This window comes from Nicotiana tabacum, chromosome 17, assembly GCF_000715075.1.
Source record: "Nicotiana tabacum cultivar K326 chromosome 17, ASM71507v2, whole genome shotgun sequence".
Taxonomy (NCBI): Eukaryota; Viridiplantae; Streptophyta; class Magnoliopsida; order Solanales; family Solanaceae; genus Nicotiana; species Nicotiana tabacum.
Window position 1 is genome coordinate 139432665 of NC_134096.1, and position 15864 is coordinate 139448528.

General features: G+C 36.5%; 1 protein-coding gene across 4 annotated transcripts; it reads right to left on the reverse strand.

Annotated features, from left to right (window-relative positions):
• Positions 1-3750: 3750 nt before the first annotated feature.
• Positions 3751-13227, reverse strand: LOC107780633 (phospholipase D delta). 4 transcript variants are annotated; one of them, XM_016601192.2, is made up of 10 exons: positions 11922-13223; positions 11559-11675; positions 9708-9902; positions 7686-7988; positions 7530-7598; positions 7245-7392; positions 6649-6797; positions 5925-6083; positions 4369-4569; positions 3751-4266 (listed from the first exon to the last, which is right to left on the reverse strand). In XM_016601192.2, the coding sequence occupies exons 1-10, from the start codon at positions 12888-12890 to the stop codon at positions 3970-3972; spliced, it is 2607 nt and encodes an 868-aa protein (XP_016456678.2). In that variant the 5' UTR covers positions 12891-13223; the 3' UTR covers positions 3751-3969. The 4 variants fall into 4 exon arrangements, with proteins under 4 accessions (XP_016456678.2, XP_075091297.1, XP_016456679.2 ...); XM_075235196.1 differs by lacking the exon at positions 11559-11675 and having other exon boundaries at positions 11922-13227; XM_016601193.2 differs by lacking the exon at positions 9708-9902 and having other exon boundaries at positions 11922-13225.
• Between the last annotated feature and the right edge of the window lie 2637 nt (positions 13228-15864).

Consider the following 15864-nt stretch of genomic DNA (forward strand, 5'->3'; position numbering starts at 1 on the left):
GTTGGAAGATTTAGAAAACCCTCTTGGTTTAAATTGAAGATTTGAGGGTCGAGATGATGTCAGAATTTGGTAAAATTTGTATGGTTGAACTCGTGGTTGAATGGGCGTTCATATTTTGTAACTTTTTTCAGTTTCCGAGACGTGTGCCCCACGGGCAAATTTTGAGTTAAATTTTGTTTTTTTAAAAAAAAATATATATTTTCATATGAAATTAATTTCTATAATTTGTGTTGACTAAATCGAATTAATTGTGACTAGATTCGAGCCGATCGGAGTCAGAAAATCGAGGGAAAGGCATTCTTATTAACTGATTGAGCTTGGCTTGAGGTAAGTGGCTTGTCTAACCCTGTGTGGGAAAAATCCCCTTAGGATTTGATATAATTGTAACATTTTGTGATATGTGAGCGCCATGTATGCGAGGTGACGAGTGCGTACACGGGCTAAATTTGGAAATATTGGTTCTTGTTGAGTATTCTTCTTTTAAATTTTTTAACTGAGTTGCTTTAGTATATGTAATGATTATGTTTAGCCTAGTATCACATGTCTACGTGCCTTAACTCTTACTTGCCATATGTGCAACATGCTTAGCTGAATTACCTGCTTCCTTTATTTGATTTAAATCTTTAACAGTGAGATTCTTGTTGTAAATTCGTTGTTTCCTTCGGATATCTGTTGCATATTTACTTTGGGATTACGAGGCGATTTCTCGGGAGATTCCCATGTACTGCATATTTACTTTTAGGACTACAAGGTGGTTCCTCGGGAGATCTCCCTGTATTGCAGATGTAATTTTGGGACTACGAAGTGGTACCTCGGGAGCCCAATGTTGTTTACCTCTAATTGTTGTTTTGTTATCTTTCTATAAATTTCGTTTATTTCTGAGTCACTTCATTACCCTATTATAAATTTCTGCCTTATTTATTATTATTTCCAGTATGGTCTGACCTGACCTCGTCACTACTCTATCGAGGTTAGGCTTGGCACTTACTGGGTATCGTTGTGGTGTACTCATACTACGCTTCTGCACATCTTTTTGTGCAGATCCAGTACTTCCTATCAGACCAGGTATCAGTGAACTAGCTGTACACGGAGACTTCAAGGTACATCTGCCAGCGTCCGCAGACCTCGGAGTCCCCCTCTATCTTTATTATGTTATCTTCCTAATTTCTCTTTAGACTCTGATGTATTGAGACACTCGGAATAAATTCTTAGAAGCTTGTGACTTATTTCTACCGGGTTTGGGGAGTCGAAATTATTGGAATGCAGTTTTATATTTATTTCATATGTTGAGAATTTGGCTTCAAATTTATTTTATGTATTTCTGCAAAAATTATTAGGCTTACCTAGTCTTAGCGACTAGATGTCATCACGATATTCTACGGAGGGTGAATTTGGGGTCGTAACACAAATCTTTATGCTTAGTTTAATCGATGCATAAAAATCTTTATGCTCAGTTTAATCAATATATGTGTCACGCCCAATGCATGTGCCAATGGTTTAATCTCTTCATTAATCAATATAATGCAAAATTTTGGACTATTTTTATCGATGGGAGAGTAATAAAATTATGCCAACTATGTTCTTAGTTATTTTTTGTTACTAGGATTTTCATGTCTTCTCTTCATTCATGACTTTTTAAGATCGAAACTTGTTGTTCTATATATTTTGGGTAATTGGTTACGTGGGGGTGGGGAGTTGGGATACAGTGTATTGTGAGAGACGTACAATGGGGGTGGGTAGAAACCTGAAGGCTTAGGATTGGTTACCAATTAAAGACCTATAATTGAGGGATATTAATTTATCAATAAAATATATATAATTGGTAAATTGTATATCAACTTGTAATTAAGTTAAAACCTAAACAGTGAGGGTAAATAAGTTTCTAATGTAGTACATATAGGTAAAACTCTCTTTCTGAAATCTGGTATAGTGGATCACCTAAGTGATGTTCAATTAATCGCTTATTAATTATTACTAGGATCATTTCTATATAAAGTAGGAGATTCTTGTGAAATCATAGATCACTTACACGTTAGCCAGAAATCGCTCATTTATTATTCATGACTGCATAAGTGATCTCCGGTTGATCGCTTATTATTATTACCAGTATCACTTTTTTATAAAGTGGGAGATCTTGGTAAAATCACGAACCGTCTATAAATTATCAAGAAATCGCATGTGTATTATCTATGATCGCCTAAGTGATCTCTCATTGATCGCTTATTAGTTATTACCAGTATTATTTTTATAAAGTAGGAGATCTTGGCAAACTCATAGATCGCCTATATGTTATCTGAAAATCGTCTATGTATTATTTATGATCGCCTAAGTAATCTCCGATTGATCGCTTCTTAGTTATTACCATAATTTTTTTACAATGAGAGATACTTGTAAAATCATAAATTGCATGTGATTTATCTATGATCGCCCCTGTATTACTTATGATCGGCTAAATGATCTCCGACTGATCGCTTATTAGTCATTATCATGATCGTTTTATAAATTGGGAGATCCTAATGAAATGATAGATCGTCAATGTGTTATCTAGAAATTGCACATGCATTATTTATGATCGCTTAAGTGATCTCCGGTTTATCACTTATTAGTTATTACTAGGATTATTTTTTTTATAAAGTGGGAGAAATTGCTCATATATTATTTATGATCGCCTAACCGATATACGCCTGATCGCTTATTAACTATTATCAGGATCATTTTTTTTATAAAATGAGAGACCCCGATGAAATCATAGATCACATGTGTTATCTATAAATTACTTATGTATTTTGTGATCGCCTAAGTGATCTTCAGTTGATCGCTTATTAGTTATTACCAGAATTCTTTTTTATAAAGTGAGAGATCCTGATAAAATCATAGATTGCCTATGTATTATCCAAAAATCGCCTATATACTCCCTCCGTTTTAATTTATGTGAACTTATTTTCTTTTTAGTCCGTGCCAAAAAGAATGACCCCTTTCTTTATTTAGAAACAATTTACCTTTATGCAATGATTTATAGCCACACAAAATATATGTACCTCATTTTACACCACAAGTTTAAAAGTCTTCTCTCTTTTCTTAAATTACGTGCCCAGTCAAATGGGTTCATATAAATTAAAACGGATGGAGTATTATTTATGATCGTCTTACTGATATTTGGTTGATCACTTATTAATTATTACCAGAATTATTTTAGGAGAAACTCCTATCTGATTATTTATAATCGCCTAATTGATCTCATTAGTTATTACCAGGACTTTTTAACATATATAAAATAAGAGATCGTGTTACAACAACAACAATATATCCAGTATAATCCCACAAGTGGGGTCTGGGGAGGATAATATATATGCAAACCTTATCCCTACCTGGAAAGGTAGAGAGGCAATTTCCGATAGACCCTCGGCTCAAGATAATGTGTTAAGGAAGAAGAAGAAGAAGAAGAAAGAGGGGGAGAAAGAAAGACGAGGGAGACAAAAGACAAAAGAGGAGAAAAGGTAGCATCAGATAGTAACAATCAGAGCAACAATTTCCAGTAAAAGGAAAAAATAAGAGATCCTGTTAAAATCACAAATTGCTTATGCGTTATTTAAAAATCGTCCATGTATTATTTATGATCGCCTAGGTGATCTCCGGTTGATCGCTTATCAGTTCTTGTTGAACAGGAGTAGACACTGGGGGAGGGGGGGAGTAAATCCACAGATTCCCTCCCATTCGACTAGACTAATTGTTCCATCAGATCCACAGATATTACATCAAAGACTGCAGCTACTCTTTTATTCAATTCAGCACAAATACAAATCAACAATCAAATATCCAGAAATATTTCACACGCATCAAATCATTTCCACCGGTTTTCCAACCTGTATTGTACAACATAGAAAAATGTACAAACAATAACAATCTAACATCTCGCAACTATATATCTTTACAGTGCCAAGAGACTCACAATCATGTTAATTCTTGAGATTATGTTGTCAAAACATCTGGGATAGTAGGGGCATGATTCCCCAGTATTTTACCCCCAACATCTGGGAAACATTCATATCCAGGCAATGGACCTACTTTCCCATCCGCATCCACTTGCATGGGATACTTCAGTAGATGTCCTTGCAATGGAGTAAAACTTTCAGCTGCGAATCTCTTCCAGTTATCTTCAGCAACCTCATTTACCCTCCTCACACATGTTAACGCCTCTGGTTCCTCAAAACATTCTTCTATCCTTCCAAGGTGCTCTGCCCACAGGGACATTCTGTATCCATAAATCTGGAGATCAAGAAAAGATGAGTACATAAATTAGCTGATTCTGCTCTGGTCAAAAAAATCGAGATTAATTTTAGGAAACAAAGTAATGCTTTTCTTTTTAACCTGTCCCCGTGGATGCCTTTGATTTCCAGCCCAAGTGTGATGAGGCTGGTAGGAACCCATAGCAATCTCTGTGTCCTTTGACCCAGCTAAAGAACGTTGATTTATGTTGGCAGAGCCCACGATAACATATTCATCGTCAACTATCATTCCTTTGGCATGAACATATATCATGAATCGCTGAAACTTATATGAGTCTGAGACCTGGTTGCATGTCAAAGTTAAGATAACTTCTCAAAAGATTTATCAAGCTTGATAAGATCCAGATGAGCAAAATAAAACGAAAACAAGCAAACATAAAAAGTGAAAAGCATTTCACACATTCAAGGAAATAGAAACAAGCATCAAAAGACCACAACACATGGATACAGAGCTAAGTTTAAGATACCAGTTTTCAAGTAGCATTTTGAATCTGAATAATACAATTGATTTTATTTTTGAAAGTTCTTTTTATTATCTTTTCTAAAAATAGAGTACTTTGAATTCACCAGGGCACACGATTACCACAACATATGGCACTTCGATAAGTTTCCTACACTGAAACGAGAGTCTCAAGTCAAAATGATTCATATGCCTACTTTACCGACTTGATGAAAGTGAAATTCGTTTCGTTACCGGGTTTATGATTGGATTCAGTCAGCCTCACGGCATAGTCAGAGTAAGGCTTTGGTTACCGGCATTTCTTCATGGGTACAGTTATTAGGTTCGGGTTTGCGCCTTTGCGGTCTGTGTCTAAAGCAACTCTATTCTATTCGTGAATACTGAAATAGTATTCTATTCTATTCGTGAATACTGAAAATTATGTATTCCAGACATAATTTTATACTCATCGGTAAATAATTTATTTAATAGCTTTGATTACAATAGTTGTAGCATGCTCTATTATCAGTCAGTTTTACTCGCTCATAAATGGTCTAGTAATCCATAATAGAGCATGCTACAACTATTGTAATCAAAGCTATTAAATAAATTATTTACCGATGAGTATAAAATTATGTCTGGAATACACAGATGCAAGGCATTTGAGTCCATTCGGAAAGATCTTCCTATAATGCAAGACATTATGTAGCATAATGCCGTAATTCAACAATCAGGAGGAATGCATAATAATGCTGGATTTTTTATTCTAGTACTACTAATAAAGTAGTATGCATATAGATACATCGGGTGAAAAGTTCACAAGAACCAGGTCTAGCTAGAATCTTAAGCATGTTAATTTATACTGTTTAGCGACACAAAAATAGATTTTCAGGATGGAACATCAAAACCTATAGAAAGTGTGAAATGGATATGATAATTGATGAATTTGGTTTAAGCGCATGACAGACCAAGATAGATTTCGAGGAAACGTGAAAGAAACAAAGTTTAGGAAATTTGATACCCATAAAAGTTCAAACGATAGATTCAAAAATGTCAGAAAGTCAAATAGCTATTTTTTAAGACTCTAGAACCCATATTCATCAATGTTAAAGGCAGCCTTTAGTTCAGTTGCTCTCATGTGTATTTTGTGTCTGTACATTACAATATAATGTAAAGAAGAAAATTCCTTAAGACATTACCTTATCACCATTACCAGAAGATTGAGAGATAGAGCTTGGAATCTCTTCACGGTTACCAAGGCAGTAGAAATTTAAATAGTCTAGAGGATGTGAGTCCAAGAGCTGCATCGACTTGAGCTCTGTTGCAATAACTTGATACATCATCTGTACTGTCTGGCTCTGTTGAAAGCAAACAAAAATCTTAAAAAGTTTGTTTCTTTCTGTTCTTGTACACTTTTTCCAGATCACGAGTTCCTTCGAAATCACTGACAATGGGAGGCGTGAAGAAAACATGTCATGGAAAGTCGCACATCCTTTATCAAATTCTTCCCTCACTCATTCTGTCAGGTCCTCAGACATACCATAATGCCATGAACATCCTTTCTCGATGTCATTTTCCTCAATTGTCCCTCCATGTCTAAGGAAAGAAATATACTATCCTAAAAGATAAGAATATCTGCTCTTTCAAACACTAAAACAAAGGAATTTCTTTTTTTGGATAGGCATGATCATAGATATTAGAAAAATGTAGCTACTATTTATGCTAATGCACACCCTATAACTATACATTCTGATTTTTGGATGGATTAACCCTTCTAGACAGCTGGCATCCCTATTCTGAAAGTATCCTTGATGTGGTTGCATAATTGAGGCCAGTATCACCTAATCATTGCCTACTTAAAACTATCTACTTTCCTTTATAAAATCCAACAGACAAAATCAAAAAGTTGCATGAAAAAATTACCTGCCAGAAGAGAATTTCCTGCATAGTGATTGACTTAGGATCGCCTTCGGGCCACATGGGCATGACAACATATACACAAAACCGTTCCCCGGCTCTAATTTTACTAGTGATTTTAAGTGCCAATTCCATTGGTATCAGATGATCAGCTCCTGATCAAGTGGACAACAAATGAAATCAGGAAGCAATGTAACAACTCCAAGAATGTGCAGAAATGAGAAAATCTCAAAAAGAAATACTCCTATTAGGAAAACTATGTGGAAGCTACATTATTTTTCTTTAGGAGATTGCACAACCTCAAAACCAAAATTTTTTCAAGGAAGCTATATAATTTGGAATCCTACAAGTTCCAAGCAACTCCCTTATATTTACAAATAAGGATGCATTCCAAGTGGCAAGATGGTCATTTAGACAATAACTTTTTGTGCTAAACTAGATTCTGACGGTACTATCAAGTGAGTTTCAATGCATTAAGTTGCAACAGTTCATCAACTTTTCATGTGGACAAGAATATAAAGCCAAGCCAACATTCATATGGTGTTAAAGAGTGGAGTCTTGCATATTGCAATTCAGCAATAGCAAGAAAATTAAAATTTGACCTGCATCTTTGTATGATCCCCAAGCGTATGACGATCCAAGAAAATACTGATTTTCAATATATACGAAATGCTGAGCAGATCTTATCGCCTGAATATATGCGGCTTCAATGCTTTTATCTACTATCAGATTTTTTGAGCAGACAAGATTCTGCAAAAGATATAACGCCAAAGAAAATGTGAACTGCGATGGGAAGTAAGACAAGTTTTTCTGTCTAGAGTTCCTTACACATTACAGCTACTTTAGCAAAAGTTTGGAAAAAGGATAAAAGGCTATGATTTCCTTGCCTGTGCCTGCGCGACATCAATTCTCTTGGGAAAACCCTGCACTGAACCAGAATCGATGGAGCGGAAGATCTGCAATATAAGAATGACGATGAGAGTCAAAAGGGATGTAACATATTCATGAAAGATATTCAGAGTACAAAGAACAGAAGTATCTACCTGTACATGCCAATTTTCTGAGTGATCTTCACCATATACATGTAGTTTGGGATCATCCCCTGGAATTTCAGTACCCTCCCTAAAAACAGCAAAAGCAGGGCTGAGAATCCATGAGATACGCTCAATTTTTATCATAGCATCATCATGCCAACGGGACATTGTTTTCTTAAACAACTTGAATTCCCTCCATTTTGTTGCTTTCCTCCATCGCTGAGCAAAGTTTATAAGCACATCATATACAGCAGGTCCATCAATTCTGCAATGCAAATCATGCCATGGTTGCCTCGGAGCCTTGGTCCCTGGCTAATTCATGCAACCAAAAACAAAAAAGAAATATCAAAACAGAAAAAAGAACAATCAACTTTGAGAGCCATGTAGAAAAGAACAAATGACAAGAAAGAAATGTGTCACTGAAAAAGACACATGTAAATATGCAAAGTGCTGAAATAATCATGTAACGAGCTTGGGTTTCAACTTGGTTCAGTTGAGACCGAAGTTGATGGCCCTGAGGTTACTTAGCGACTTTTAGACAATCCTATTCAACTTGAACATACTAAAAAACGGTAGACGTGCTTGTTAGTGTTAAAAGAACATTACTTAATATCTATTAAATACTAGATATTTTATGTCAAATAACACTGAAGTACAGCAAATCAATTGCCAACATATCGATAATGAGCTAGCAAATTTCTTATTTCATGGTTTATGAAAAATTATTTTCAATAATTCCCTTGCTAGCAGATTTACATATTAAAGATTGAGTATTGGAGATGAAATAGACTCATTTAAATTAAGGCTAATGACGAGCACATGATCAATACAGTCTCAATAAACAAATATGTTTCGAATTATCAACAAAAAAAGGCATCTAAGATAAATCATAATAATCAAAAATGAAAGAAGAAAGTAGCAATCTGATATTTGAATATTCAAAATGCAGGCACGTAAATTTCAGTCTTCAGATTTAATTTTTCATTATCAAACAGCTCATAAAACTCCTGAAAAATAGCTACGGCAACTATGGATGTCAAGATATATATTTATGTTTGAAATTTTAATATTCAAATCCAGGGACATAAGTTACAGTCTAGATTTTAGCTTTCATTATTAAACGGCTAATAAACCTCCTGAACAAGGTATTCCCAGCAATTATGTAAGTGGAGAACCATATGCTTTCAGCCCCAACTAATTACAATATGCTTTAGAGCCTGAAACACTGTGAACTATAGATCTGCCTTTTGCTCGTTACAATTCAAATCACGTGAGTGATAATAGCTCCTAAATATCCAGCAACAAATTGTTTCCCTAAGTACTAACAGATGGCTCACACTTTTTAGTTCGGAAGAAGAATTTTAGATACTTTACATAAACGTAAAACTCCTTTTTCCAGATGACGTGGTCACAATAATAAATCTGCTGTTATTTTTTTTCTAAGTAAAAAAAAATCTGCTGTTAGTGCCCACAACGTCCACCAATGTCAAGTACACTAGCCATTTACCACAACCAACCAATTTCTATAAGCAGTATTCCACAAGTCCATTTCAATGTCTGCTGAATGCAATCACTGTTTTTCCAAACTCTTCAAGTAAAAGCTCAGTAGAATTCATTAAATTCTTAGAAACAAGGTTGTAAGAAGATTTTACAGGTTCCCTTTCTTTCAAAATGGCATTGCCAAAAGTCGAATCAAAGGCTTGACAGGAGAGCTTCTCTTAGCCCTATAGTCTTTCTCCGTCCAAAAATTTTCCAAATCAAATGATTCAACACCTGAACTGAAAGAAAAAAAAATACCAATCAAAGACCTATCTAAGTAAAGCTTCGTCTGTTATTTTTCCGGCCACAGGGGAGTTCGGAGTTCATTTGCAGAAGACAATTTTTTTATGAATCTACAGACTGAGTGATGATCCCTAACCAACTTCAAAGTTCTGCGAAATTATCAACTATATAGAGTAAAGAATAATCACAGAGTGCATATGACACATACAAGAATTATTCAAGGAAAAAATGGGAACAAATACTACTCACAGGAAATGTAGGCTGATGAAAATCATCTTTAAATACAGTGTCAAGATCACGGAATAGGCGATGTTCGGGTGTATCATATCGACCATCGCAGAGATCAAGCCCTCCTAAGAATGCTGTAACTTTTCTATTATTACCGGAAGCCTGTGTATCTACCAGTACGCACTTCTGATGGTGCGTAAACATGGTTCCCACTACCTGGAAGCAATAGTAGAATGTTCAGGTCACAAAATCATTTCATTGGAATATCCGCATATGGGAAATAATGGATCCAAAAGCTACATGAGTTTAATTGATTTTAATTCATTAAAACATTGAAGGGCCTTGGAGTGCAAAAAGTATAGTGTTGATTGACGAGACGCGAAGCGGAGTTAACGCGAGGTTGGAGGTTTGGAGACAGACCTTGGAGTCTAAAGGTTTCAAACTGAGTAGAACCAAGACAGAATACTTGGAGTGCAAATTCAGTGACGGGACCCATGAAGTAGACGTAGAGGTAAAGCTTGATGCTCAAGTTATCCCCAAGAGAGCGAGTTTTAAGTATCTCGGGTCTATTATCCAAGGTAACGGGGAGATTGACGAAGATGTCGCACATCGCATCGGAGCGGGATGGATGAAGTGGAGGCTCGCTTCCGGTGTTTTATGTGATAAGAACATGTCGCTAAGACTTAAGGGCAAGTTTTATAGAGTGGTGGTTCGACCGGTTATGCTGTATGGAGCTGAGTGTTGGCCAGTCAAGAACACCCACGTCCAGAAAATGAAAGTAGCAGAGATGAGGATGTTGAGATGGATGTGTGGACGTACCAGGAGAGATAAGATTAAGAATGAAGTTATCCGGGACAGAGTGGGAGTAGCCTCCGTGGAGGACAAGATGCAGGAGTCGAGGCTGAGATGGTTCGGACATGTTAAGAGAAGAAAGCATTGATGCCCCTGTTAGGAGGTGTGAGAGATTGGCCATGGCGAGTTTGAGAAGAGGTCGAGGTAGGCCTAGGAAGTACTGGGGAGAGGTAATTAGACAGGACATGGCGCTGCTTCAGCTTACTGAGGACATGACCCTTGATAGGAGGGTGTGAAGGTCGAGGATTAAGGTAGAAGGTTAGTGGGTAGTTTTTAGTTGCTCACCGATAGTCTTAGTAACACGCTTGTCCCTTCATATTCTTAGATTTTTATTACGTTATGTAGTTTTGTTCGCCTCAGGTATTGTATCTCTTGTTGCTAGTATTTGGTACTACTTATCCTTTATATCTTCCTTTTTCTTTTCTCTTCTCCCTTTCTTCCTTTCTTGCTATCCACTTCTTCTTATTACCCTTCCTGATCCGAGGGTCTATTGGAAACAGCCTCTCTACCTTTTAGGTAGTGGTAAGGTCTGCGTACAGACTACCCTCCCAGACCCCACCTGGTGGGAACATATTGGGTTTTTTGTTGTTGTTGTTGTAAAACATTGAAGGGCCTCTCAGAAGAGAACATTTATGCAATCCAAACAAAATTTAGCTTCACACAGCCTATCAAAACCTCAAGTTCTGCTGCTTTAGAAGAACTATATTTCTTTAGTCCACTCATTCAGGACAATATTGTGTCAAGCAACACAAGGCAAACATTCATCTATTATGCTGTTCTGCTGAACCATTTCAGCTCTTCCTTGATCCCTATCTTCTTCCACAAACTTACAAGAATATTTTCTATCAATTCATCAAAAAGAACACTCTCCGTCATATCGAATGCCTGATTCTGAATGCAAACTATTGAAATGAAATGGTTTAAGAGGCAATAACTTCACAGGTACTTGAGAAGTCAGCAATCAAACGATGTCAGGGTACATTAAATCTAACAAATGAGCAAGTGGTTATGAAAGTTAACCTGTTGCTTGATAATGCTAAGCTTACTGCTAGCGTAACGTGGCGACAAAACACAGATCACAGAGGAATGCTTAAAGAACTTCTTGGTCTCCTCATCGTGAGTTCCCATTACTCCCGCCTGCATCAAGCCCCATCTCAAACTATTGTGAGATTGACAAACAAGAACTACAACTAATGTTGCACTCATTCGAAAGCTTGGAAGAAATGACAATTCATCATTATAATATACACTGAGCACACCATTAAAATAATAGTAGCAACAAGCAAGACTAAGACAATATTCTTATCTTACCACTATCAAAACAAATACTTAAAACAGCAGCCAAGAAAATATCCTAAAAGTAACAGTTCAAAAGATGCATACCGTGTTAATTAAGAACTTATCATGGGAAGTTTTATCATCCCAAACTAATAACAGAACGCGCACCCCTTCTTGGGACTTATATTTAAGCAATTCACCAAGTGTCAAGTCACCGCCACGCGGCAATGGCCTAGTGGGCTCTCGAATCAACTTAATCTTGTGAAAAACAGACCACCCAACTATGTAAATCAAGTGATGAGCCTCTGAAATTGCATAGCATATATCTTCCCAACATCTATTGTGTTGATAAACTCCATTATTTTCCAACTCAACTTCCGGTAGCTTAAAACTGTTGCTCATATGAGCATCTTGGTACAGCTTCACTGAGCTCCCTTTCCTCAACGGAAAATACGTATTCCTCACACCTAAATGTTGAGGATCTGAAGCAATACCTTGCTTGTACAATGGGTTTGTATCATATGGAACGAATTTCATCCATAGCCGAAGAGCCGTGTTAGGTTTTGGAGGTTTCCCTGAAGCGCCAATAACGGGAAACCAGCCGGCAATAATCTCACCGGCGGCGATTTTTTCGGCCGGAATTCTAACCTTACCTATAACTTGAGCACCGAAAACGTCATCGTCTTTAACGCGAAATTCTAAGCAGTCGATAGGGTGTGCTAAGGGGATATGAAAATGTTCATCAAAAACAGGGTTTTGGGAGTTGGTTACGACACGTGTACGGGCGAGAGCAGTGTGAGGTGCCGACACAGTGACGTAAGGGTCGCTAGTGATTATTCTCCGGTGATGGATTTTTTGGTCGGGGTTTTTTTTCACATTGGGAACGCCACTTTCTCCGTCGTCGTCGGCGGTGGACTCAGTCGGAGGTTTCCGGCAGACATCACAGGCGGTGAAACAACGGCGAAGACGGTCGGAAGTTAAGTCCATGTTAGGTAAATGACGCGCTTGAACGATGTGAAGCTCCAAATCTCCATGTAAACACATGAATCCTTCTGTAGATGAATTTTCCGCCATTTTTTGTTTGTTTATGCACCAGTGATTACTGTACTTTAGAGAGACATACTAAATATAGAAATGGAAAGAGAGAGGAAAGGATATACGAAGTGTAGGATTTAGGAAAGTGAGAGTATGTAGAAGATTGGTATGGGGGAGGAGCATGGGCGCGTGGCACGTTGTGATGAAATACGTGTGAATAACTACTGCAAGTAGTTGTTAGCTTTGCTGAGATTTTACGACTCCGAACTGTTGACAGGATGGCGGTTAAAAGAAGATGGTAAACAAGGAAAGCGTGAAGCCCAAAACTGAGCAATATTTACCAACGCATATTAACTTACCTAGCATATCTTAAAGGTGGTTAATATGGATTTATCATAGATGCATTATGCACCGTAAAAGAGTTAAACTCGGGATTTAACTTTATATGTAATGTAAATAATTTTATATTATCTATGTATGGTAACATGTTATGATATGTCACTTATCTTAATTTTTAAGTAGCTATATGCCAAATAGCACATTCAACTTGGCACCATTTTTCATTTTGGCACTCTATCTCAACTTTATTCCATTTTGGCCCTCCAACCCTATTTCTTATGTTTTACCTTAACACAAAAGATGAAACCAGTGCAAACAATATAGCGTGTGTTTATACACAAATCTGAGGTGTATTAAATGTTGCCACTTATTTTTTTCATTCATGTCAAACGGGTCAATACTAAAATACCCGAACCCGATCATATTTGGGTAAAATTAAAGCCGCTTATTATTTTCTCTCTGTCACAAATCCCTACCCGACTAATGGTACCTTAAGCTCCTTCCCAAATTCATAATCGCAATATAGTAGTTTTGATTGTTGTTGGCTTTTGGCAGTTTTGTTACTTCTGAAAGTTGCAAACTTAAGTTGTGTATTTTGAAAAAGTTGGTTTTTGTGTAAAGAATGAAACTTTGGCATCTGATAGCTGAAGTATTATGTTGTTTGACAGCTGATTTGTGCTTTATTTGAACTTTATTCAATTCTTGCAAGAGTTGGTTTTGTGTAAAGAATGAAACTTTGGCATCTAGTGTTTGAGACCTTTTTAACAATCTGAAGCTTTTGTGTTTGTTATTGTTTGAGGCCTGTCAATCAGAAGCTTAAAAAGTTCATTCTTCTGCAATTTACTACGTAGCAGTCCTATGAAATAAACCCACAAAAAAATTAATCAGAATAAATAAACGAACAACAAAATTGTAAAAGTTTGAAGCTTTCTGGATGGCAAGGTATGAAATCGACTGATGAAAGCTTTGGAACTTTGAGAATGACGATGGGACAACAGTAAATGGGAAGGAAATAATGAAGATGAAATAATGGGGAAGGAAGTTGAGGGATTAAATATGGGCCAATAGTAATTAGAAGGAATTTTGCACAAAAAAAAAAAAAAAAAGTTGCCCCACGCGCTTACGAGGTGAGGCAACTCACACTATGTGACTAGTCAGCTTTTGTATTAAAGTGAAATATAAGAAATAGGGTTGGAGGACCAAAATGGAACAAGGTTGAGATAGAGTGCCAAAATGAAAAATGGTGTCAAGTTGAATGGACTGTCTATGTATATGCGGTTCGCCTATAATTATTATTTTTTATGTGATTTGATAGTATAAATAATTTTTCATTATCAGTTATAGAAAAACTTAATCATAGTTAGAAGATAAATATTTATATAACAAGAAAGTGTCTTGATTGCGTAAGTTTGTTTTTTCCATTCAATACATAAAGGGTGCACGTGAATATATGTGATTTTAGAAAATACTTTGAAGGTAACGGCCGTTTGCTTTAATATTTAGTAACTTATTATTAAAAGCGTTTGGCCGACATGCTCAGGCTATCAATGAGTTTTGATTGATAATCAAGTTTGAGTTTAATAAATAAGTTTGTGGCCAACCTTGTTCTCGAAAAAGGGAAGAAAAGTTGAAGGACTATTACTGCCGAGAATGGAAAAAGTAAAGCAGCAAATATTCTCCCTTTGCAGGCCACGAAGTAAAAATTAGGACAAGCGCATTAGTCATAAGGGAATATTCCAAATTACATGTTAAGAACATTTATGTCTCTGAAAAACAAACAATCTACACTTTGCAATATTCAAAATTGTACTCTTTCATATTTGTAAATAAATATAAAACCCCTCGGTGGGTATTTTAAACAAAAAAGCCATTTTCGTGAAACAAAATTTGAGACATTGTTTATCAATGAATCATCACCAATAAAATAAGAATTCCAACCAAATGAGCTCCTAAAATTTTCAATCTGATTCATTTGAATACCCATTTTGCGGGGAAGTACATGAAAGACAAGTTATTTACCCTCAAAATCGGATAATAATTGAATTTGTTAGTGGGTTAAAGGATATGCGGATTAATTTGATATTAAACGATAAATTAGATAGCAATTGAAATAAATAACGATAAACTAACTGCAAACCACGCGAATTGGATAATTTCAGCCTAGGAAAGCTGGCCACCCTTGAGCTGAAAGTACTTTTATTGACACCAAGATACCAAAGAATAAGAACTTAAAGAATAACGTTAATGTATTGCTTATGAGTGTATGTTACAATGTCCTTCGTGAGTTGAGGCCCCCTTTATATATTAGAGGAACCTACTTTTAAGGTATTATTCTATTATTCTATAAAAGGTAAAAAAGTCCTTGATTTGTTGACCGTTGGTCCCTTTTTAGGTATGTTTCGTGATTTTCGCAGTAATGTCCGGCTAGTTGTGGGAATCTCGGACCCTTGTCGGATAAGCTGGCAATATGTTCCTTGAGACCGTTATAACCGGGACCGGTTATGACCTCGGTAAACTTGAAGGCAAGTCTAGTGGTTCCGATAGCTAATTCGGTAAGGCAGGAACCGATCTCCGGGATTTTATCACCATCTGTCGATCCCAAACTATCGTGCTGGATGCTCGGTCAAATTCCGAATTTGATTTTACCCGTATACAGATAGTCTCCTCGTTTTTC